Consider the following 23,132-nt stretch of genomic DNA (forward strand, 5'->3'; position numbering starts at 1 on the left):
CCGTCCTGTGACAGGTACACCTGTGATCCGTTTTTTAATTGCCTAAATCATACTGGTGTACCATACACGAGCAGTGTAACCTACATATTGATCTATATTTCAACATACGGTTCAAATTTGTCAGTATTGCAATATGGCCTTTACCATCATGCGATAGGTACGCCATTATATATGTGATCAGCAGGCACTGCCTCTTGTGTAAGGGAACTATAGATACCCCAAGATATAACTTAGAATTTGTTGGCAATTAAATATGGCCTTTACCATCATGTGATAGGTACGCCATTATATATACGACCGGCTTACATTACTGCCGATATAATACTATGATGTCCCCCAATCTGACATTAACTGGCTCCGATATATTGGCCTCTAATATATCAATTATTCTCAATTTTGGGAATAATTTTGAAGTTTCTCATTTATGTCCGATTCACTCCCCATATTCGCTATCCTTCTATAACACGGACACATCCTATTCTTTCCCACGGAATAACTACTACGAGGATCCCTAATTCCGACTCATTCGAGTCTGTTTACTAGCTCCTTTCGCAACCCACGGTCACGTGCTTCGGTTTCCCGGGTTACGACCAAATAGGAAGCGAGGCTTCCATTCTCAACCCTGCAGAGAAGACGCCGGTTGTACTTGCATTCGGTAAGCTTCCTCGCCGCCACGGCGATCCACCCATTCCGAATTCCTTTTCCAGTAATTTGAACATGAGCGCATTAGTAACCCCTTGCTCTATTCTTTCGTTCCTCAGCGGGCGACTCCTGATTTACACGGAGTGCCGTATCTCTTTGGGGACGAACTTCACTTGACTAACCCAGTCTGGTAAGCCGTGGTGCCTTGCACGAATATCCTTACTTCAACTATTTCTCTGTGCCAATAGTAACCCCATCCCTTACTAATCCAGATACCTTGTTGGATTTCCATTGCCCAGCGTCCCCGGGCCAGCTTTCGAATCTTGCCATAACGCCAGTAATTACAAGCGAACTGTAAGTTCTTTATTGATCCTTGTAACATGCTCTCGATGAAATCTATTCCACAAAATGCGGACTATTTTCTAAATTATTCATACCTTGTTTGAATTCCCCGCAGGACATCATGGTCTTCTCGCTGAGGTTTCAATTGTGATTATTTGACAAAGCACACCGATTAAATAGGTAGGCCCTCTGATGGTGTGTTTACTTCAATTTTAATTATGCAAGTATGGCATTTTTTTGAATAGGCAAGTAATTTGTTCCTATCATTGACATTATTAGGTTGCTAGTCCCCCTATCGTCCTGATGAAGACCCCGTCGCAAGGGCTCTACTGATTCCTGCATTGTGTGTGGGTCGAAACGTCGACAACTTTCTTCCTTGCTCCAGCCCCCTACCCACAATTGCTACATTCAATGTATTACTGTGGGATATGTGCTTGTTGAAATAATGCTTTTGGATCTATGACCGTTTTGTACATTCATAATTGAATTTCAAATGTATGAGATACACATCTGATTTTAATGTCACTACTCCCTCCTTTCACTACCCTCACTGTGTCACTTCCTCCTCATTTTCAGGGGCACTACTCAACCTTTTCAAGCAAGTAATGTTGGATACTATATCCTGGTTTGTTCTATAATGTGAATAAAACATTATAGACTCATTAAGTGTCTCCTAAGTTGATTTAAATTGTAAGAATTATTTATTTTTCACTGGGACCCCTTCCCTCTTAGCATCATTATGACCCAGTTCCCAGTGACTTGTTCTGGGTAAACCCCCTTTTTAGGTTTCGACCTGGCGAGGGGCAAAGCCCCTCCCAGATCGAAAACTATTGTCTACAGTAGGGATGTTTGGACCGCCTCTGACTATCATTGGCTAGCTCCATAAATGGAGGCTAGCCATTGGGAGACAGAGGCTGTCAATCGCGCTTTCTCCAGAAAACGCGATTCGGGGGCGTTTCTGGTGCTTTTTTTAAGCCCCGCCCCTTTGTCCCGGGCCGCGCTGCGATTGGCTGCCGGCCCGGGACACCCCCGTGACGTCATTCCCGGGCCGCGCTGTGATTGGCTGACGTCACGGCGGTGTCCCGGGCCGGCAGCCAATCACAGCGCGGCCCGGGACCTGACTGTTAGGTTTTGCCTCGGCAATGTGTACGAAGTACGCATGTGCCAGCAAAATCTAATGTTTTCCTCTGTGGAGGGGGGTTGTTTTTGTGTCATTTCATGCCGACCACGAGCCCAGGTGAGTGCTTGTTTTCTCTCTGATTGGCTGGCGGCATTAGGGCACTCTATTTTGCCTGACCTGTCCCTCTCGCATGTTCCCGCCCCCCTCTTGCCTTAGTCCGCAGCTCCATTGCCTGTGCGTGGAGAGATAGCGCCGGGCAGCCTTCCCAGTGCTTTCCAAGCTGTTTGAGAGCAAAGGCTTGCCGAACAATACACATTCAGGTGGGGGCCTGTGCGCGGAGACTGCAAGATACGCTTCCTCATTCTTCTCTCTTTCTGCAAGTCCGAGCAGCGGTTTATTGTACCCCCGTCCCTCCCCACTTGTCTCTCCGAGTCACCGTAGCACCATCAGACCCTGTGAGGTGCAAGCGGGTTGGGGGCGCTCTCAGGAGCTTTTTTTCTCCGCGTCCTCTGGCCGCTCCGGTTCTCTGCTGTTGCTATTCAGTTCTTATCCGAACTTGTCTTCCGTCACTAACTCTCCCAGACATGAACTAACTCTGTGCTAGTTCCTCCTGCACGCACCACGAGTGCCTGCCGCCCACCAGCAAGCAGCCCCCAGCCGTCTACGAGCGGCTCCTTCCAACCCAATTTGTGAGGTCCTCTCTGGCACAGCATGGCAGGCAGCCCTGATAGCTTTGCTTTGAATTTTACAATTTGTTATATTGCGCGTTGCTCTTCCTTCTTAGGCATTTTCAGAATCGGGTATGTTTTGTTTCTGTGGTGCGTGCCCCTGCAGTGATCACGAGCATGTCTTTTAAGATTGTAGGAATTCATTTTCGTGGGCTCTCGCTCTCTGTTCCTTTTATTACAGCTCTGTAGTGCTACGCTCGTGTCTGGACACTCGCAATAAGAGTCCGTTTTCCAACAGTGTCTTCCAAATTCAAACACTTGGCACTACAGCTCTGCGACGCTGACTTTGTGTCTCTTTCCCTGCCTTTCTCTCTCTGTTCCTATCCTGCTCTCTCTGTTCCTGCATTTTTCTCTCTCTGTTCCTGCATTTCTCTCTCTCTGTTCCTGCATTTCTCTCTCTCTCTCTCTGTTCCTGTCTTTCTCTCCCTATTCCTGTCCTTCTTTCTGTTCCTGTCTCTTTTTCCCTCTTCCTGTGTCTTTTCCGCGCTTTCTCTTTTTGCTGGCTGCCATATACCCCAGGGAGCTGTGGACAGAGGCACCAGTCGTCAACCTTCAAAAACTGGCCTCCAGTGACCCAGACTCCACCCCACTCACACCCTACCTCCCGGGAATTGCCTGCTGATATAAATGGCCAATCCATCCTCGGCGATTGTGCCTCATAAGTGCACTCAGATTTTTTGTCTGGAACTGGGCTCGGCCCACAATGTGAAAAGTGTTTTGGCCGTGAACAATTCAGTTTACTTACGTTGTTTCAGTAGTAATCACTAGTGATGCAGCTGTGGGGAAAGTGGCACGTTGTGATCTATCAAATAAAAAGCAGAGCTTGCAAAAGAGAAGTTCGTAGTATAGGCACGGGTGCACAGGCCATGGTTTGGGGGAGGGGCAGCAGAGGTGTTGGGAAGAAGAAAATAGGGTGTAGGTTCAAGCTAATCAGTTATTCCTCATTACTTTGCTTTGAATTTTGCAATTTGATATAATGATCACCTTTCTATATTGCACATATTAGGCCCATGCTATTGACTCTTCAATCTACCACCCTTGACTTTTCAATGGTTGGAACACTTCAAGCAGCATCTTTGCGGCATGCGATTAATGCATCAGCAGAAGCTCCCTGCGGGGTCCCAGTCACAGAGAGGAGATGACGAGACAGCCAAGGGCCAGGAAAGTGAGGCTCATGGAATGGAATGTGAGTGCTGCATCAACGAGACAAGAGCAGTGTGCGTGCCTGTGAGTGCTTTAGAACACAGAGTAGAGCGTGCCACCGAGCTAAACGGTTTTGAGACAGTGACCGTCACGGCACTGAGGCAGGAAAGCAAAGTCAGTATGTATCGGAGCAGGAGACAGCCTTGAAGTAGCCTCTAGGAAGAGAGAGCGGAGGACCCTTGCAACAATCTAACATGACAGCAAAGAGAGGTGCCTGCTGCTTGTTACTGTGAAGAAGGGGGCACCTCCATAGCAGGCTTAAGCTGAGTACACTAGGTATGGGCAAAGGAAGTAAGGGGGCAGCAGCACCTCAGAAAGAAAGTTCGGGGTTCAGAAAATGCTGGACAATGACAAGCATTTGAAATGCAATTGGTCTAGCATTTACACGACTTTAAGCTATTGACATTCTAAATAACAATACCTTTTATTTATGTTTTAGTTTTTAAAACATAAATAAAAGGCCTTGTCATTTACAACGCCAATAGCTCAAACTCTCACAAGGGCGAGACCTATTGCATTGCAAATGCTTGTTGATACTCTGATCTATTCTCCAGCACTGACTGAAATGTTTATCACCTTTGGCTGCCTTGAGTTCTTGTTAGTGACTGGGAAGTGTTATTTGTGAGACAAAATGTCCCTCATAAATAGCACTCGTAGGTGTAAGTTCATGATACACTTGACAGGCATTTTATATAGCATGGACTAGACCCAAGGGTAACAGAGCATGTTACATGAGAACAGCTACAATACAGAACCACTAAAGTTGTGTAATACAGCATTATTGCTGAGGACATGATTCTAAGTTCCACGCTGTTAGACCTGGCATCTTTTGGCGTGTCTCCCCTGTCTTTTTGCTTTCAGATCTCAATGTTTTGACTCTGTTTTTCTGCTTTAGTGTCTCTGCACACTTTCTCACTGCTGTTCAGTGTTAAACTGCAAATGCTCCTATTGTAAATTGCATTATGGATTGATGTTTTCATAATTGGTATGTTTGATTTACTGGTAAGTCCCTAGTAAAGGGCACTGAGTGCCAGGGCCTGTTAATCAAATACTGCTAGTGGGCCTGCAGCACTGATTGTCACCCACACAAGCAGCCTTTTAAAGGGTTCTCAGTTCTGCAACTACAGTGTCTGTGCCCAGTTTTTACTGCCATGTCGACTTGGCAAGGGCACCCACTTGCCAAGCCCTCCCCTTACCTTTTATTACATGTGAGGCACCCCTAAGGTAGGCCCATGGTACTCCCATGGGCAGGGTGTGGTGTATTTGAAAGGGAGTGTGTGTGTGTGTGTGTGTGTGTGTGTGTGTGTGTGTGTGTGTGTGTGTGTGTCTGTGTGTGTGTCTGTGTGTGTGTGTGTCTGTGTGTGTGTGTGTGTCTGTGTGTGTGTGTCTGTGTGTGTGTCTGTGTGTGTGTGTGTGTGTGTCAGTGTGTGTGTGTGTCAGTGTGTGTGTGTCAGTGTGTGTGTGTCAGAGTGTGTCAGTCACATCCTGATAGTGAAATACAGTATATTTCGTTTACCACTATTGAAAGGTTATCTGTCCCATAGGATAGAATGGGAAGTACTGGGTAAAATTTTACAAGTATATCTTCCTATTGGGACAAGATAGAGAAATTGAGTTGTGTATGCCTGAACTCAGAATGTAGAAATGCATCTTTTAGTAAGGATGATTTTTATGTTCTGTGTTTGAAAATACCACTTTTAGAAAGTAGGTATTTACTTGCTTAGCCATCCTGTGTGTCTTCTGCTACGTTGTGGATTGACTCTCTGGCTTTGGAGTGCAAGAGGCTGGGGATGAGCATTATTTTCAGGCTGCCACTGGGAAGGGGGGGGTAGTCGAGGTGTATCCGGCCATACCTGGATGAGTCAGGGCTGAGCTTAATAGACCTGGCTGCATTTAGAGTAGTGTGAGGAGTTTTCCTTGCACCTGAATTGGCCTGGTCTGCCTTGGACAATGCTGTCTCCACCTCCTACCAGGAAACTGGGCCAGGGAGGACCAAACTGGTTTGGAATGGGCACAGACACCCTCTGACCAAAAGAACAAAGAAAAACTAAATATAAATATTTGGACCCAGACCCCAGAAATTTAGAACTCGCTTGGATCAAGGAACCTCCCAAGAAGAAAAGCTAGAAGAACTGCCAGGAGGAGTATACTGCCCCTTTGCTGTGTTATTGCTTTGCTGGGTTGGCCTGCAGTCACTGCTTCTGCCTTGGGCACTTAAAAGACTGGACTGAACTTTCTTTACTTGTTGAAGAATATCTCCAAGGGCTTGAAATAGAGCTTGTCTACTGGTCACAAAGTTTCAGGGACAGCAAAAACTTCACTTACCTCTGGGTACTACCTCTGGGTACCACCTCTGGAACCGTGGGTTTCAGTTGCCACAGAGGGGGAATCATTCAATACCGTCACTGACACCGCTGCTGGCTCATTGTCGTGAAGCCACTGTGGCACTCTGCACCACAACCCTGGTCTGACCGACGGCGACCTCAAATGAGCCGCTGCTTGCACCACGATTAGTGGGCACCGAACTGGCTCACTTCACTCTGCCACCCTGGTCTCACGACGACATCGCTGTGCGCTGACCTTGCCACCTGTGACTGTACCATGGTTTGGGGCCAACCCTCGTAAGTAACACGGCACCCCAACCCACAGCGCAGCCTGGGATGACCAACGCAGCTCCCATTAACCAGCACTGCCGCTTGCAATGTGACCTGTTAGCACTGCAACTAGCACCGCCCCGCTTCACACCGCAGCCCTAGTCTCACCGATGTTGCTGGACAACCATCACCGAGCCGCCGCCTGCACCGCGACTTGAGGTCATCGCACGCCGCACCGCTACGCTTCACATCCCAACCGTGATGGTTGCCGCAACCGTCCAACACCGACGTGGTCGGCTGAGTCCAAAGGTACTGTTTTTCGAGTCTGCTGACACTGACGCCAGTCCCCACCAACGCGTTCAGCCGGAACTGTTGGATTCGGATGTTCACAGCACCGCAGTTGCCCCGGATGGAGCTACCACCTTAAGGAACTACATTTTAAAGCGTTTCTTGCAAAGTGCGTATTTTTGTTTACTGTATGTTGGTCTTTTATAGTTTTGGTCTTGTTTGCGCAGGTAAAAATTGGTCATTTTTTTTAAACTGATGTGGTGCCCTTTTGTAGTGTTTTCACTGTATTACTGTGTGTTACATGCAAATGCTTCACACATTGCCTCTGAGACCAGCCTGACTGCTCGTGCTATGCTTCCAAGGGGATGAGCAGGAGTTATTTTAGAAAGGTGTCCTTCTCATCCTAATTAGAAGGAAGGGTCCCTATTTGGACAAAGGTGCAAACCATTCCCAACTAGAGATCCCCATTTCTAACACATGCCTACTATTAAATATGAGTCTTGCATTTATTATTTACTTGATTCTAATTAAAATTTTCCTGGTAGGTTGGTAGGTTCATATTGTAGCAGTAGTGGACTGGTGGCCATTTTAGTACAAATGTGCCTCATACTCTTTAGGTGCAGATGTTTTGTGCTTGAGGGGAGTTAGCTGTTCAGTTTTCAATGCTATTCAACATGGCGCCTCCTGGGAATCAAGTGCGTCAAAAGGCAAATGGTGGTGTTTTTTTCTGAATAACTGAACCTTTCCTAACCACCAAGTGACCTGTTGGCCACCTCCCACATGTAGGACGTACTAGGGCCTACTGCACTGCTCATCATACAAGAGCACTAGATTTTTTTGTCTTCACCCAAATATGGTTATAAGAATGTTAATATATTATGTATTGGCTTGCATTACGTATCCTCATTTGTATAATTGTAACAACACTGCTACTTTATTTGTTATAAGAAAAGTAAGACTGCTGATGCTCTTTCATTTTAAGGACCTGAAAATCTTGTCTCTTTCTTCAGAATTTAACAACTGTACAAGCGCCTTGGTTGCTCTCACTGCTCTTAATGAACCCTTCGATGAAGACCTTAAGGCCAGGAAAGCCTTAACTCCCAAGCACTTCTTTGATTGGACATTGCAACAACAGATGACTCACAATAAAGAGCACTCCCCTGAAGGAAATCCAGAACAAGAACACTCTAATTCGGTAAAAGAACAGCTGCACACCTTTAAGAGTTTTTGTTATAATATGCCTTACAGATAAGCTAAAAGGCATGTGTAGCCTTACCACTTTTCAGCTTGACACACAAGCTACACATGCACATGAAGGACGTTTCTTATATTTTACCTGGAAGAAGTTTTCTTTATGGCAGAAAATAGTGGTTGTGGAACCGCCTACACCAGAGGCTCGCTCTCTGTTAAGACTCTCACCACAGCAAATTAAAAAAATTGTACTCATTGTTTACTAATAGTTGTTCAGTAGCAATCTCAGTGTATATACCTTCAATGCAAGAATGTACTAGATATACTGCTGTACCTTTCTGTAGACTATTTGACAATATTCTGTGATTTCTTGTTCGCTGCTAGGAATGACTCATGGTTCAGTTTCTCTAAACAGCATCTGCCACTAGACAAGACTCAGTTACTCGATTTGTACCAAACATTGGAAAGATATTCATTATTTTATTCATGTGTACAAGGTTTAGAACACAGATAAACATACATCTGCCATAACCAAAAACATAATTTATAATACTCATGAAAAACATATATCCACATGATCAAGCTTGACAATATTCTAGAACACACGCAACCATCATTAAGAGCAAACACGAAAAAGCAGAGTCAAGAAAAAGCATCCATTGGCAACTGATGGTAACTTTCCACTAAATATCCCTAGTGTCAATTTAAACTCCTATTAAAAAATTTCTATTACAAAGAAATTGATCAGATTAGAGAGACTTGGAATAAATTCCTTGTGCACCAAAAATTAGAAAGATATCAATTATTGTATTCATTTGTAAAGGTTTAGAACACTGATACACGTACACCTGACATAAGAAAAAAAAACAATTTTAGTCACTTAAAATACTCATGGAGAACAAGATGTCATGGTATTTTTATTGCTCTTTCAGTTTGTGAGCAATAAAGAAGCCTTTAAATCTTATCTTGTCACAATTGCTCTACTGTCAGAGACAGAGGTCAGAAGTCAGTTTGTCTTGCAAATTCAAATCAAATTTCAAAGCTTTATTCGACTTTTTGTCATAAAAGCAAACCTCCTAACCATGATACAATAAATACTAAGCATGAGAGTAATTCACTAAAAACATATTAAACAACAAAAGTCGAATGCTGATAAATACTAAGAAATGTATACATACATTTTAAAAATTCATTGAGAAGAATTAAAAAACGAGCAAGTTTAGACAGGCAATTCATAGTTCATGTTAACCGGTAGGCTTTAAAGTACGTGATCTTATTACCCAAGCCCAGGCCAAGAATTTTGCTACGCCTATTACTAATGGTGATGAGCAATCCGATACTAAAATTCTTAGGGCTTGTAAACGACAGCGAGTACCCATATTTTTGCAAATTGGTTTTAGCCACTTTCGGCGGGGAATGACATACAAGGGGCAGGAAAAAAGCAGGTGCTCAATATCTTCTGTTTGATTTTTACAATGGTCGCAGTAAGCGTCCTGCGATGGGGACCAATGTTGTCTAAAAGCGTTCACTGGGAGTGTTCCCACACGGAATTGGAAGTATAGTTTCCTGTCAAATGGACGTTCAATTACATCCCAATATTTTTCATAAGATGGAAGTTGTTTAATGTCCAAAAAGAATGATGACAGGGTTGATTGCAAACCTTTGCGATACACTGATACATATACCGACTCCCAATAGATATCCTTCAGTTGCTTTTTCGATGGAAATGAGGCAACATCCTTATTACCCCACAAGTGGTCAAGGCCCACCTTCACCAATGTACCCCGAAGTTCCTTTAGCCATTTAATGCAATGAAAGCGGTCACAATTCACAACATCAAAAAGAGCTGATACATAATGGCTTAGCTCTGGGGTTACCATTAAGCGCCTCCAATACAGCAGAGGACGTAGACGGGCAATATCTTCGATATTTTTCCTACCTAGGTCCATCTTTAGTGGGATTATGGGGGTACTTTGTGGGGCCCTAACAAGCCCTCGCAGAAATTTATTTTCCGCCCGCCCCAAGTCTCCTAAGTTTGAAAAACCCCAGAGCTCAGACCCATATAGGCATGCACTCAATACTTTCATACTATAAACTTCGAGTGCCCAATTTATAGGTCTTGTCAGAGATGTGTTGTGTTTGATGGTGACTGCGCCTGCTAACTGACTACATTTTAAAGATGCCATATTAATGTGTGATTTCCATTTCATGTCATGTTGTAGGATAATTCCTAAATAGGAGAAGGCATCTACTTTTTCCAGTGGTTCGCCCTTATATTTTATCGCCCCCTTGAAAGCTGAATGGGGACTCAGGCACATGAATTTAGTTTTGCTGGTGTTTAGTTCCAGGCCCCGGCTATCACAAAAATCCCCAAAGGCGTCAACCGCTTTCTGCAGTCCACTAGGCGTACGCGATAGTAAAAGCGTATCGTCCGCGAACATTAGTACGGGGACGTGTACACCTGCTATGATTGGAGAGTCATTTGGGGATTTATTTAAATACTCCACAATTCCATTTATATAGATTGAAAAAAGCGTTGGGGCCAGGACACACCCTTGCCTCACCACTCGTTCCACTGGGAAAGGGGCCGTCACTTCGCCCTGCTTGCCCCACCTTATTTTTGCAAAATTGTTTTCATGGAGGCGCACCAGCAAGGTAAGGAGTTCATGGCTTATTTGTCTTGCCTGAAGTTAGAGGATTTTTAACTTGCCTGAAAGGGCGAGAAGTCCCTAAAAATAGATTGTCTTGAATAAATCTTGCTCAACAATGCAAGTGGATTTTTCAAGCCCTGCTGTAGTACCTAAGGTGCCATTGAACAGAGTTGGCCTGTAAAACATGGCTTCCAGTCTACTTTGGTAGCCTACCTGCAGCAGCCTAAAAACCATCCGTCAAAATAACCCTTTTTGACTTGTTGTAAACCCTGCTTTGAAATATTAAGCCAACTCGGAGTAGCCCCAAAGAATAGGATGCAGAATATTTAAAAGTGAACTTAAAGTTCACATGTTCATCCAGTGACTAGACCCCAAAAGCTATTTCCACTGACTGGAAGTGTCTAAAATAGTCATTCAAAGACTATTTTTCATTTTTATTAAAAGTTCAATTCAATGGTGAAATTGAATTGTTAATAGATATTTAATACAAATGCCTTTTAGGAAGTTACCTTTCACTTCCCTTAAGCTCTGGAGAATAATTAGCATAAGTCTACCGGCAGCGGCCCAGCAAGTGCTTGACCTCATTAAGGTGTGAAAACTGCTGCAGAGCGGATAAATGCATTAGGCCTGGTAACAGTATGGACAGGACGTTCCCTAACAGCCCAGGAAGGACAGTTGGTGTGGACCTAAGAACTTTATTAACCTGAAAGGAACAGACTTGAGGCCTTCCCATTAATAGTTAAGAATAAGGAAAGACCTGAACAAGGCAAAGCCTTTGTCCCCGAGCTCCACACTAGTCAGACTATCTCCGAACCCAGTGGGAGGAAAGCAACCACCAGACTGGTTTGGAGTGGATACAAGGAAGGGGACAGTTTTTTTCCCCTGGCGACACCTTTGGATGGATTTGAGCTCTACACAAGTGACAAAGGATTGATCTATATTGGATTTTAGAAGTGGGGAACACTGTCAGATTGGTTGCAGTAAGGCAAACAGGAACTGCTAAAAAAGTGGGCTGGTTTCCCGTTGGGAACTTTTACCTCTTTTGGTTAGGGAGGAGGCAGGAATCAACCATACCCACTAGCTCATGCCAACCATAAATGTGGCATCCCAAGGCAATCTCCTCAAAACACTTTCTGGACCTGCGGAAGATCTGAAGAGGATTTTACCTGCTTTCTGTGACCTGAGAGAAGCTGTGAAGTACTGGGTCTGCTCCCACTTGAACCCAGGACAAAGAAGGGAACCCCAAGGGTCAACTGGGTAACCTCCGGTGTGACTAAAAAGGGCACAACAAGCTATGAGAGTGTCGAAAACCAAACTACGTCGTCCCTTACCTTGAACTGTACTGAAGTTCTTTCTGGATGACGTAGAAGATTTTGCAGAGACGCAAGGGACCAACTTACCAATTCACTAACTATAAACTTGCTGATTCTAATTTTTACAGCTAAGAATAAAACTAGAAATTTGGGAGGACGGCCGGTACTGGACGTGATGGTGTTGGAGGAGTCTTGCTGTCGACCTGCGAAACAACAAGCAGCAGGAATTTACTAAAAAAAAACCTTTGATGTCCAATATTCTTAACACCCCCTTTTACCCTAGATCTATACTGTAAATAATGTATAAATTCTCCACTTCGACTCCTACCTGCGATCAGAGTTGTTCTGTCCTTTGTCCAGTATTTCTTGGTCTTGTAATGAAGTGAAGTTGTCAAATGTTCTTGTCAGATGTATGATTAACTGTGTCTTTGCATTAAATACTAAAGAAAACAAAGAAAGTTGCTTTAATAAATATTCTATTAATATTTTTCTCCAGATTTTCCCTTAGCACCTTGACTTACTTGCAAAAGATTCTCAAAGATGAATTATGTGGGATTCTGTAACTTTCTTGTGTCCAAAACCTGTTGCAACACAATGGGAAGAAAAATACATCCTATTCCATAGCCCTATCCAAGACACTTGACTTCTAAATTATAAATCTAAGTCAAAAGAATTACATCACAATATATCTTCTTGCAATGCTTTCAATTCTGATTTAAATGCACAAAATATCTATTAACATGTCAAAAAGATTCTTTTGAAACATTAACAAAATCTTGTTCCAGCTGTCTTCCTCTTCTGAAGAAAAACTGTGATGTCCAAAAATTATATAAATCTTTCTTGCGATGGACGCCTTTCCTTAGAAGCTTAAAAATGTACTTAACTCTTGTTCTTCTTTCTCCTTATAGGACCTGAGATCGGAGAACTGCTTAGAAGGAGTTTCTAGCGTAGCAATCTTCTATCTGGTAAGACAGCTTCCAGACGCGAACCTTCTCTCAGCAGTAGCGGAAGGCAAAGCGTTTTCCAGAAGCCTGGGTGCGGTTTAAATAGTGAACCGCACCCAGGAGAAACGTGCGCACGCACACGTTGCGCCGCTGCGAGCCGAGAGCTTAAAGCGGCTTCAATGTACCAAAAGACTCCAGCGTTCTCTGATGTTTCCTTTCATCTTAGCGCTCTGAGTTCTTTGTACTAAAGCTCAAATGTGGTATAAAAACTAACTCCATGACATCAGTAAACTATCCCTGACATCAGTAAACAATTGCAGCCATATTTTCACATGCAGTCATATTTTCACATACTGAGAAATAAACATTAAATCCTCATCTAATACTAAGAAACGAGCAGTTACAGTTTAAGCATTTCTGCATATTTTACACTTATGCTTCATATGAGGTGCTGGTGCACGAGAATGGGGCGAGATTTTTTAGAATTAAGAACATGTCACTGGCCCTATCATGTCAGAGGTTTTGGAAAATCATGACAGAGAGTCCTTTTTTCTTAAGGAATTGGACTTGGACTGGAGCTCAATGGTGGCCTCTGCTGGAATGAGTCCTACCCCCTAAGTGGTGTTCCTTAGATCGTGGGAGCCTTAGAAATTACCCAAAGGAGCAGCTCCAGAAGCACCGAGAAGTTGGGACCTAGAAAAGTTTTGGACTTTCAAGACCTTTTTAGCCGTCAGCGGGACCTCATGGCTGAGATGTCAAATTTTAATACAGCTTTCTCATATACATCTTCATGCTTGCTCCTCTGCAGAATTTTGAGCTCCATAAAACAGACGGAAGTTGGAAGGTAAAATCTTTGACAAACCCCTGTGGTGTATCCGACCCAAGCTCTATTGAAGTCTGCCTGAAGTCGCTACTAGGGCCAGTTCTACCACTTCAAAAGACTATCATTGGTGCTTAGTGATTTTGGCACTATTGTTATTAAAACATTTTGATTAACCTTATTGGATATTTATTGTTTCGGTGTCATTTATTTATTAGATTTTACTCTATTTTGCTAATACAGTTTAGGATTTTTATGGTTTTGTGCTTTCACTTTTATTACATTTTTTGAACTGGGAACTGACTGTTAGACCGGTCATTCTTAGGATTGTCTTCCCCCAAACTTGTTGCCTGCTAAACCTCTTTTTAATGTATCTTTTTGTTGGCCTTAGGACTCTGAGCACTTTACAACTGCTGACCAGTGTTAAAATGCATGTGCTTTTCTGCTAAACATGGTAACATTGGTGTATGCACAATTGGCATATTTAGTTTACTTGTAAGTCTCTTGTAAAGTAGTATACCATATACCCAGGGCCTGTAACCTTAATGCTACTAGTGTGCTTGCAGCACTGACTGTAGCATTTCAAACCAGTCTCAGGCCTGCCACTACACGGCTGGTTTGAGCAGTTTACTGCTGCTTCGATTTGGAATTTAGAACTCTTTGCCAAGCTTTAAACTCCCCTTTTGTTATACAGAAGTCTTCCCTAAGGTAGGCCCTAGATAGCCCATAGGGCAGGATGCTGTGCGAGTAAAAGGCAAGACATGTAATGTAACTTGTTGCATGTCATGGTAGTGAAAAACACCCACATTCGTTTCTTACTACTACTAGCCTTGGGAATTCCTTAAAACACTTTTAAGATGTAATTTCTTATTAGAAAGTAGTAGCTGCATCATGTTTTATATCTTTGTAAAGGTAATGGCAAATCCTCTTTAATGCTAAAGTTGGGTTTAACATTACTACTTTTGAAATGCCACTTTTAGAAAGTTGGCATTTCTCTGCTCTTAATGCTCTGTGTCCTTTGCAGTTATCTCAAATATACATGTGAGGTGGGTGAAGGCTGCACTTTGTTCATTCTCTCTAGACAGCCTCAAACCCAGGAAGGGTGGGTGTGACAGAGAACTCATCTGCATTCTGATAGCTCTTCCTGGGCAGGAATTTGGAGGGGAAGCTGACAGACCTGAATCAGCAGTGTCCTGTTTCCCACACAAAGGTCTGATTACCCCCTACTGATAGTCTGGGTCCAGGGCTAGAAGGAAAGGGGGACCTATGGACCTCAAGGACCTGCTTTGAATTCACCTCACTTCAAAGGCACAACTGGGTATATGTTTTGAGCCACTGCCCCTACCAAGACAGTACACTACTGGAACTGTGCCAGGGGTAAAGACTTCTGTGCTACAAGGATTGCCACTCTGCTTTACTGTTACTCTTGCTCTGAAAGAACTGTTTTCTGCTTTGCTGTGCTGCCCTGCTCATCTCTGACCTGCTGAGGACAAAGGCCTGGACCCATCTCACTTGAACTCAGAGTGACTCCAAGTTCTTGCTGACTTGCCCCCTGTTCTGAAGTCTCATGACCATCAAAGAGTTCCTTCAACACAGCAACAGCACCTGGACTCTGCCATCTGTTAGTCCTGCCCTGCCAAGTGGTGCCAATCCAGTTTTGGTCCTTTAAAAGTGACTTCTGCTGTAAAGATCCATCAAAATTGACTCAGTGATAACTTTGCGCCGATCTTTACTGGCACATTGCCCTTCGGCTCCTTTCAACATCACTTCAATAGAATGCACGGCTCGACGACAACAGACAGTGCGACTTGACGACAACACAACCCAGCACCTGCATCGTAAAGGGGTTTGTCAACCAAGCCTTCATTGCCTGCGCGAATTGAAACCGACGCATCGAGTCTTCGACGTCAACGCTTGCTCCATCCAAGATACTTTTTCAACTGGACCTGCGTGAGTCCTATAGCTGGCCTGCCTTCAATCGCGGTCGCCCTGAACTTTGGATTTAGCCAGGTCCTGCGAGACTTCAGGTAACCTGAAGTGATATTTGTTTCTAAGCACTATTTTTTTTATTTATTCTTTAAAAAAGATTTATAAAAATGTATAACTCCGGTTCTACTTATTGGATTTTTGTTTTTTGGTCTTGTTTTACTCATTAAAATATATTTTTTGAACCCGGTGTGTAGTATTTTTGTGGTGTTTTCATTGTGTGTGTGTGTGTTTTGCACAAATACTTTACACATTGCCTCTTTAGATAAGCCTGCCTGTATGTGCCAAGCTACCAAAGGGCGGGCACAGGTTATCTTTTAGTGTGTATCTAACTTACCGTGACTAGGGTGGAGGTTCCTTCTTCTACAGGGTACATACTCTGACAAACAGAAACCCAGTTTCTGACACTGTCTAGCAAGTTAGTGTCACTATTCCGTGAGGTGGATGTCCTGCAATCCCAGATATGAATCAACTTTCTTACAGAAGCCATCTTTCTTATAAAAGTTGTGATCACATGCCATAAACTTAAGCTCCAGCAGGCCAACGCATTGGCAAACTATCGATTAACATGATATGATCGCCATCATATTTGATATCCTTACATTGGTGTCTTTAGATCTGCCCCCACATTTTGATATCCCATCAGTACCCATTTCATTCATGGCAGAGCAGCATCCAAGGCAAGAGGGTATATCCAGAGTTCTTGACATGGACTTTTTATTTAGCCCAATGATCTGACACTGGGTCACTGGAGAGAGAGAGAGCAGTCGAACATAACCGTAACGGATGACAGGCTTGCGGGGGGGGGCTGTATAGCAGTAGGCCTTTCACTTGTTCTTTACTACTCTACCCTTAATCTTTATCATGGCCACAAATGTTTGAATAGGAGACAACAATGTAAATTGTACACAATAGATAAATGATGACTTGATTGTAGTAAAGCTAAATCATCTAGTAATAGTATTATATATATATATATATATATATATATATATATATATATATATATATATATATATATATATATATATATATATATATATAATATGCATCAAGAGTGATCCAGTAGTAAAAAGCCAATGTGTTACTAGCATGGTTCAAAGAAGCTACAGAAAAGGACAAAACACCAGCATAAGCTAATGGAAAGGAAAGTTACAAAAAGTAATGGTTGGGTGATTTAACATGAAGAAAGGCTGACATAGCTTACTGTGTTTCATCATAGTGGCACTCAATAAGGAAATTACCTATTTATTGTAAAATAGTAATACAACTCAAATTAGACATGAGGAACATTTTTTAACTGTCTGAGCACTGAAGTACTGACAGACTCCCACCAAAGGCAGTTGACAGCTCTTTACTCACAACCAGATATTTATTTACTTATTTATGTGATACTATGCGTATATTGCACAACATCTGTCTTGGAGTTTCACATAATCAGAATGTAAAGTTAAAGACAAAAATTCAACAAATACACCTTATTCCAAACAAGTGAATGTAAACCAAAAGCGTTGTTGAACACAGAATAAAATTGCCTATATGATTAAGAAAAAACGAAAAAAATCATAATATTATACTACAAAGAAAAGACACAGATAGTACTACTCACGTAAAACAAACCAGCAAATAGACCTGGTCAGCCATCCATACAACTTTCTTCACTTGTAGAACTTACTGAATGGCGACTACATTCCATTGTGCTTTCATAGAGTGCCTTATCTTGCAAGTATGACATTCTCATTGCCTAAAAAACCCATATTAAATTCTGCAGCCAGTCCTCATGTGATGGCTTCCTCTTGCATTTCTAGTCTGACAGTTTTTTTCTGCCCCCTCAAAGTACACTAAATCAAGTTATGAACAGCACTGGAAGAAAGCCTGACACCAAAGGTACTTCCGATCCAGGCAGAGACATTTCAGAGATAACGTCCTCCCAAAAAACGTGGTGCTGGACATGAGGAGCTTTGTGATGCCTTCCACTTGGACAGTTTCTGTATAGATTCTTCATCTGGTGAATCATTCCTAGCTGCTAGGTGAAACTCATAAAGCATTTTTCTTTTATGTTTCCTAACTGGGAGCAAACTATGTAGCCATGTAGTGTTTGCTGGGCAGCAAGACTGTGGGGGTGCCATATAAAGGTCTCTGGTCCAGGTTTATCCTTTTCCATTGTTTAGACACAGGAGTCTTTCCGAATAAGCAATGGTCCACCTGTTTAAGATGTAATTTGAGGTGGAATATTGTTTGGTTATAGAGGACTCCCATCAATGTTATTCCTGGTATATGGAGACCAATGACCATGTAATTGTTTTGCAACCTATTGAACTATAATGATGGAGAGCAGGCATTCAGTTATGAGGAAGCTTTCTGTCGGTCTGGCCATTTAAAACTCAATAGGAACAAAGGTCATTTGTGCCCAAAAATGTCTTTCACCACAAAATAACTAAAAGATTGTTCTAGTTGGTGCTCTAAACTCTGAGCAGTATAAATTATCTGGGATTAAAACTACTCCCTGAAGGACCTGGAGCAACTTTAAATTGTAAGAGACAAATATAAAAACATATCATAACTATATTGAGTGGGATGGGCCAAGTGTAAAAATGCCCTAAAAAGGTTTTCTGTATCCTGAAACAATTCACCCACCCCACATTGGAAGGACCAATAACATTTATAAAGAGTGAAGAGTTCTCCAACTGTTTTGCAGAGATAGCAACAAACCTAGAACTCCCCCTTTTGCACCAAAAAATGTAAGGCCTACTGTTTCACCTCACAAAAAACTTAGGGTCACTTAGTCTTCCTTCAAAGAGTTCACCCAAACAATAGCTGAATATCATCAACAAACTCAATACTACTCTTATTTCACTTAGCCCATTCCCAGCCTACTTCTCAAGGAAATTAGCCCTGCTGTTCCTTCTTACTGGTCCAATGTGATAAAAAGCTTGACCCAAGCAACAGTCTCAGAATCACTAAATATATTTCATGATACAGCTTTACTAAAAAAAAAATATGGGACAGACCCAACTCTTATTTGAGTAAACAACCTACTAGGACACTTTGACCATATCGTCAAAATAGTAATTTGCACTCTCAGCATCCCTGGGTAAGGTGACGCCTTCCCCCTTGACCAATCAGTGGCCTTTGGCTTGCTAAACCATGCCCCTCTTCTGAAAATTCTCAAAGAGGGGACGCGTTTGAAGTTACAGACCTCTGCTGGATTTCGCCATAATGGTGAGAGTGCATAAAACTGGCCTTTTTCCTACCAAACCCTGCAGTACTCCAATAAGAGGTTTGCCAAGTTATTACTCTCTCTAATGCTCTTCAGTCTTTACAATGAAGTTCTAGCCTCCTCACTAAGTCACTCAGACATTTCCTATCTCTTCTGCCAGAAGGCACCCAACTCTGACAACCAAATCTGCTTTAAAACTCTTACGCAAAAGATGTATGAATTAATAGCCAAAGTCATTGAGGACTTTAAAACATGAATGTCACACTGCTAACTAAAGCATAACCTGCTTCAAGTGGCAAATTTCCTGCTATCTCCACCTAACTGCTTTACCCCCTTTCACATGTGGCTCTATTCACCTGATGTGTTAGACTATGAGCCTTCAGTTGGAAAGTGTGTCAAATATCTGGTCTTCTAGGACGGAATCCTTAACCTTCAAGCACACAGCAGTGGCAAAGAGGAAAAATTCACTTAGACCTATTTGTGCAATTCAGACCTTTCATACAGGATCCTTCCTTCAAGGTAATAATCCAATCCCTTGTATTGCTGAGAATGGACAATGGAAAGTCCCTACTAATTGGAATTCCCAGACTACATCTAGGTTCCCTCAGAGCAGTCTTTGGGTAACAGAATGATCAACGGGGAATTGCTTAATACTTTTGGCAGCGAGTGTAGAGTTACTAATGTTTCTTTGATGCATTATGCGATTCACCATCCGAAAGCCAGACATATGGGTTTCACATGTGAGGCAGATTTCGCCAGTCTCATTCCCCTCCCATCTCCCTTCCAACCATGCACACGTTTTGACATTTACCGCTCATAGTCTGTTATCTGAGAAAGGGCTCAGCGAAGGGATTGGATACTATGAGCATCCATTTCACTTCTACGGTGATATAAGATCTCACTCCTTATTCGGGTCCCATATGTCGACCTGACGCAGTCTGGGAAGTAGATGTGATTTCAAGGGACTGCCAATGGTGCTATCACTGAAATTGGAAAGTTTGTCGATGGAGTTAGTACGGCCACACATCTACTTTGAAAGTCAGAATCTCTCTGTTTACAAATCACCTTTTTAGGCAACATCTGTGGTTTTTTAATGTCTTATTTAGGTGGATTTGTTTGGTATCAGGTGCATATTCATTGATAATGATTGAATATACTTGGGCAAGGTCACTATTTAGGGCAAAGCTGAGTCCACATTTAGATGGTCAAGACAGATTATGCATTTGAGACTTGTTTGCTGCCATGCCTTTTTACCTGGCCCTGCAATACATGCCTATGTCTCCAGCTCCTGAACAGCCATTAGCAGGATTGTATACTATGAAACCGCATATGCAGCAATATAAGTAACCTCTCGCAGTCAAAAGCTCTTTCTACTATTTGTGGTTATATGTCAGGTCTTTATATTTTCAGTTGCAAAACAAGTGTGTTTGTATTTTGGACTACCCATAGACTCTCAGTAGTTGAAAAGAAAGACAACACATTTGCTTCAGCACTTTTAGCAGCAACATAATGGGAGTCCAGGTTTGCTTAGCTAATTTAATCATATATGTAGCTGGAGTTTTAGGGTTGACTATGACACATTACATTTTGGTGCCTTTTGTGTCTACCAGAGGGGAAAGTGACCTTCAGACATTGTCAGCTTTTCCTTGCACCATCTTTCCAGAAGGTGAAGACTCTTATGAAGTAACCCGTTATTTATTTTCCGAAGGTAGTGTCGGAAATACATATACATATGCCTAATGCTAATACTGCTCTGAGAAATTAAATCTCTAGAGCAGACTTATCAAATGACAAGGCGGCTAATTGTAGGGTTATGATGGTTCCCCCAAGGAAATTTGGTTTCTAAGAAGATTTGTCAAGGCGATTAGCTCTCTGCATTTGAATCGCGGAATTGTTGACCATCTGTGATGCCACACATCTTCAGGTACCACATCCTTTTTTGTGGGAAATGTTCACCGGGTCTCCTTGCAAATTTCTTAGGAGTTGCTTAGGAATCTTTTTGCAGTTTAATGAGCTACCCTTAGAACCCCAAGATACCTTCGGTTTTGATAGCTTTGATTGATTTTGACTATCCTCTGGAGAGCTTTCATTGTCCACCCTCTTCTTGTAGTTGCCTCTGAATGATTCAGACCCTCTGTGGCTGAAGGTAGCTGTAAAACAACAAATTTTAATTATAAGCGGTTAGGGCCTTGGCCCATTGGTGCACTAGTTGATTATACTAACAATACTATGAAAAAATATTCTAAAGGCGGAGCTCGCTTCTCGTTGTCCCCCGCTCATAGGCCACACCAGAACTTAAACAATAAATGTAGACAGGAGGAGCGCCAAATCATTACAAAAATATACAATAGTCCACTATTTGGAGATTTTCAAATAACCAGGCTTAGGCAGTAAGTTCAGTTCTAAACCAAGAAAGTTTTTCTTTCTCTTCTTCTTTAATTCAAGAATCACAAATTGATTTCCACAATCTTCAATCGGCAACAAAAATATTTTTTGCCTTCTTTTCTTCTCTATCATATATATTCAAACACAGATCAGATACATTGAAATAATCTGGTCTGGAACTGAATTTACTGCCTAAGGGCTGGTTATTTGAAAATCTCCAAATAGTGGATTCTTGTATATTTTTGTAATTATTTGGCGCTCCTCTTGTCTACATTCATTGTTTAAATCGCTGTGAAACGAGGCATATCCCACAGTAGCTTTATATCCGCTGAGCATCACGCAACATGCGTGTGAGATCAAGGTTTTCCAGAGCCTCACCCTGGTCCCTGGAATTATTTTGAAAGTTGCCCTGTCTGCAAACTCTAGCCGCCAGAGCCTGTGTCTCTGAAGGAAAGTGGTTTGCAGTTGAAGCTACCGTCCTTTCATTTGTTTCAGTGTAATCAAACCTTTTACAGTCTTGTTGCTTCGGGACCCGTAACTTATCCATGTCTTCAGGTTTGGGTTACATTTCTCCTTTCAATATTGCAAGATGAATCTCTGTGCAGCCCCAGTTTTTGCCTGCAGCGCAGTTAGTCGGAGATGACGTCAGGTGACCGTTCTTAGTGGCATTAATTCAGTTCTCTGAAATGCCTCGTGCCAGAAGCTTTGCAGTGTGGGCCAGCACCAACAGTAAGCACGAGGAACATTCAGTGTTCTCCCAGTTCCAGGAGTGCTGTGACTCAGCCAGTGCAGCCGCCAGCCTTTTTCTAGGAAGCTGGGACAGTAGGAATACTGTAAGTGAGTGAGGTCATAAGAGCCATTTTAAAAAAAAATATTTTTATTTTCTATACGAACAAAGCAATTTGGACAGTTTTACACATAAGAGCCATTTTTAATGTTTGACAAAATTCGAGTCTGCCTTGAAGGTACTACTTGCTCATCATTACAGAAAGTCTTTTTTTTTTATTAAACTCTTTATTCATTTTATCAAGCATGAAACGTGAGCCCAATATATAAAATCAATTAGCAAACACAGAAAGTGTCTAATGTATTAAAAAGCTTCAATCCTTTACCGGATGTAATTTTTGTTGGCCTTGGTATGACAGTGATTGTTGGAGTTAGATGTGTGAAAGAAACCTCACCATTCTCCCCGTACCTTTCTGTGTTTGCGTGGACAGCGCCTAGCACAGTATATCGGTTTTTCTAGAATGGAACATTGAGCCATGCCTCACAACCAGGTCTTATTTGGGGCGGCGGGGAGAGGGGGGCATATTCAAATCTGTGCTTGCCCATCTCTCTTTTAGCTAATAGTGTACCAGGAGCAGTCTTCAGTGCCTTCTAGAATTGCCAATATAGCATGCTTAGGGGTAGGGTCTGTGGCCACCCAGCTACCTCAGGCAGTGTCTGAAATATAAGCCTGGCAATATTTCTGATTCATTTGACAATGCCATACCATATGGAAGAAGTCTCCAACTTCAGACCGTCATCTTATTGCTAACTGTTGCAAATATTCAATAAATTAACATGTACATTTACATCCGCAGTTTGAATTCAGCCTTGGTATTCTTTGGTAATTCATTTGGCTGCCAACACCGAAATTCTTTCAGTCTCCAATTTGATCCCTGCAGAGTTGATAGAACTGTCCTGGAAACTGACAAACAAATCT

General features: G+C 42.5%; 1 protein-coding gene across 3 annotated transcripts in view; it reads left to right on the forward strand.

Annotated features, from left to right (window-relative positions):
* REXO5 (RNA exonuclease 5) overlaps positions 1-23,132 on the forward strand; it is a 437,194-nt gene that overhangs the window by 361,358 nt on the left and 52,704 nt on the right. For 2 of the 3 annotated variants that reach the window (XM_086940804.1, XM_086940805.1), the window contains exons 18-19: positions 7,928-8,112; positions 12,981-13,037. In XM_086940804.1, the coding sequence (XP_086796930.1) occupies positions 7,928-8,112; positions 12,981-13,037 (242 nt within the window). The remainder of the gene's footprint in view (positions 1-7,927; positions 8,113-12,980; positions 13,038-23,132) is intronic. The other variant, XM_086940806.1, reaches the window with a different exon arrangement.

The sequence above is a fragment of the Lissotriton vulgaris genome, chromosome 10 (genome assembly GCF_964263255.1).
Source record: "Lissotriton vulgaris chromosome 10, aLisVul1.2, whole genome shotgun sequence".
Classification (NCBI taxonomy): Eukaryota; Metazoa; Chordata; class Amphibia; order Caudata; family Salamandridae; genus Lissotriton; species Lissotriton vulgaris.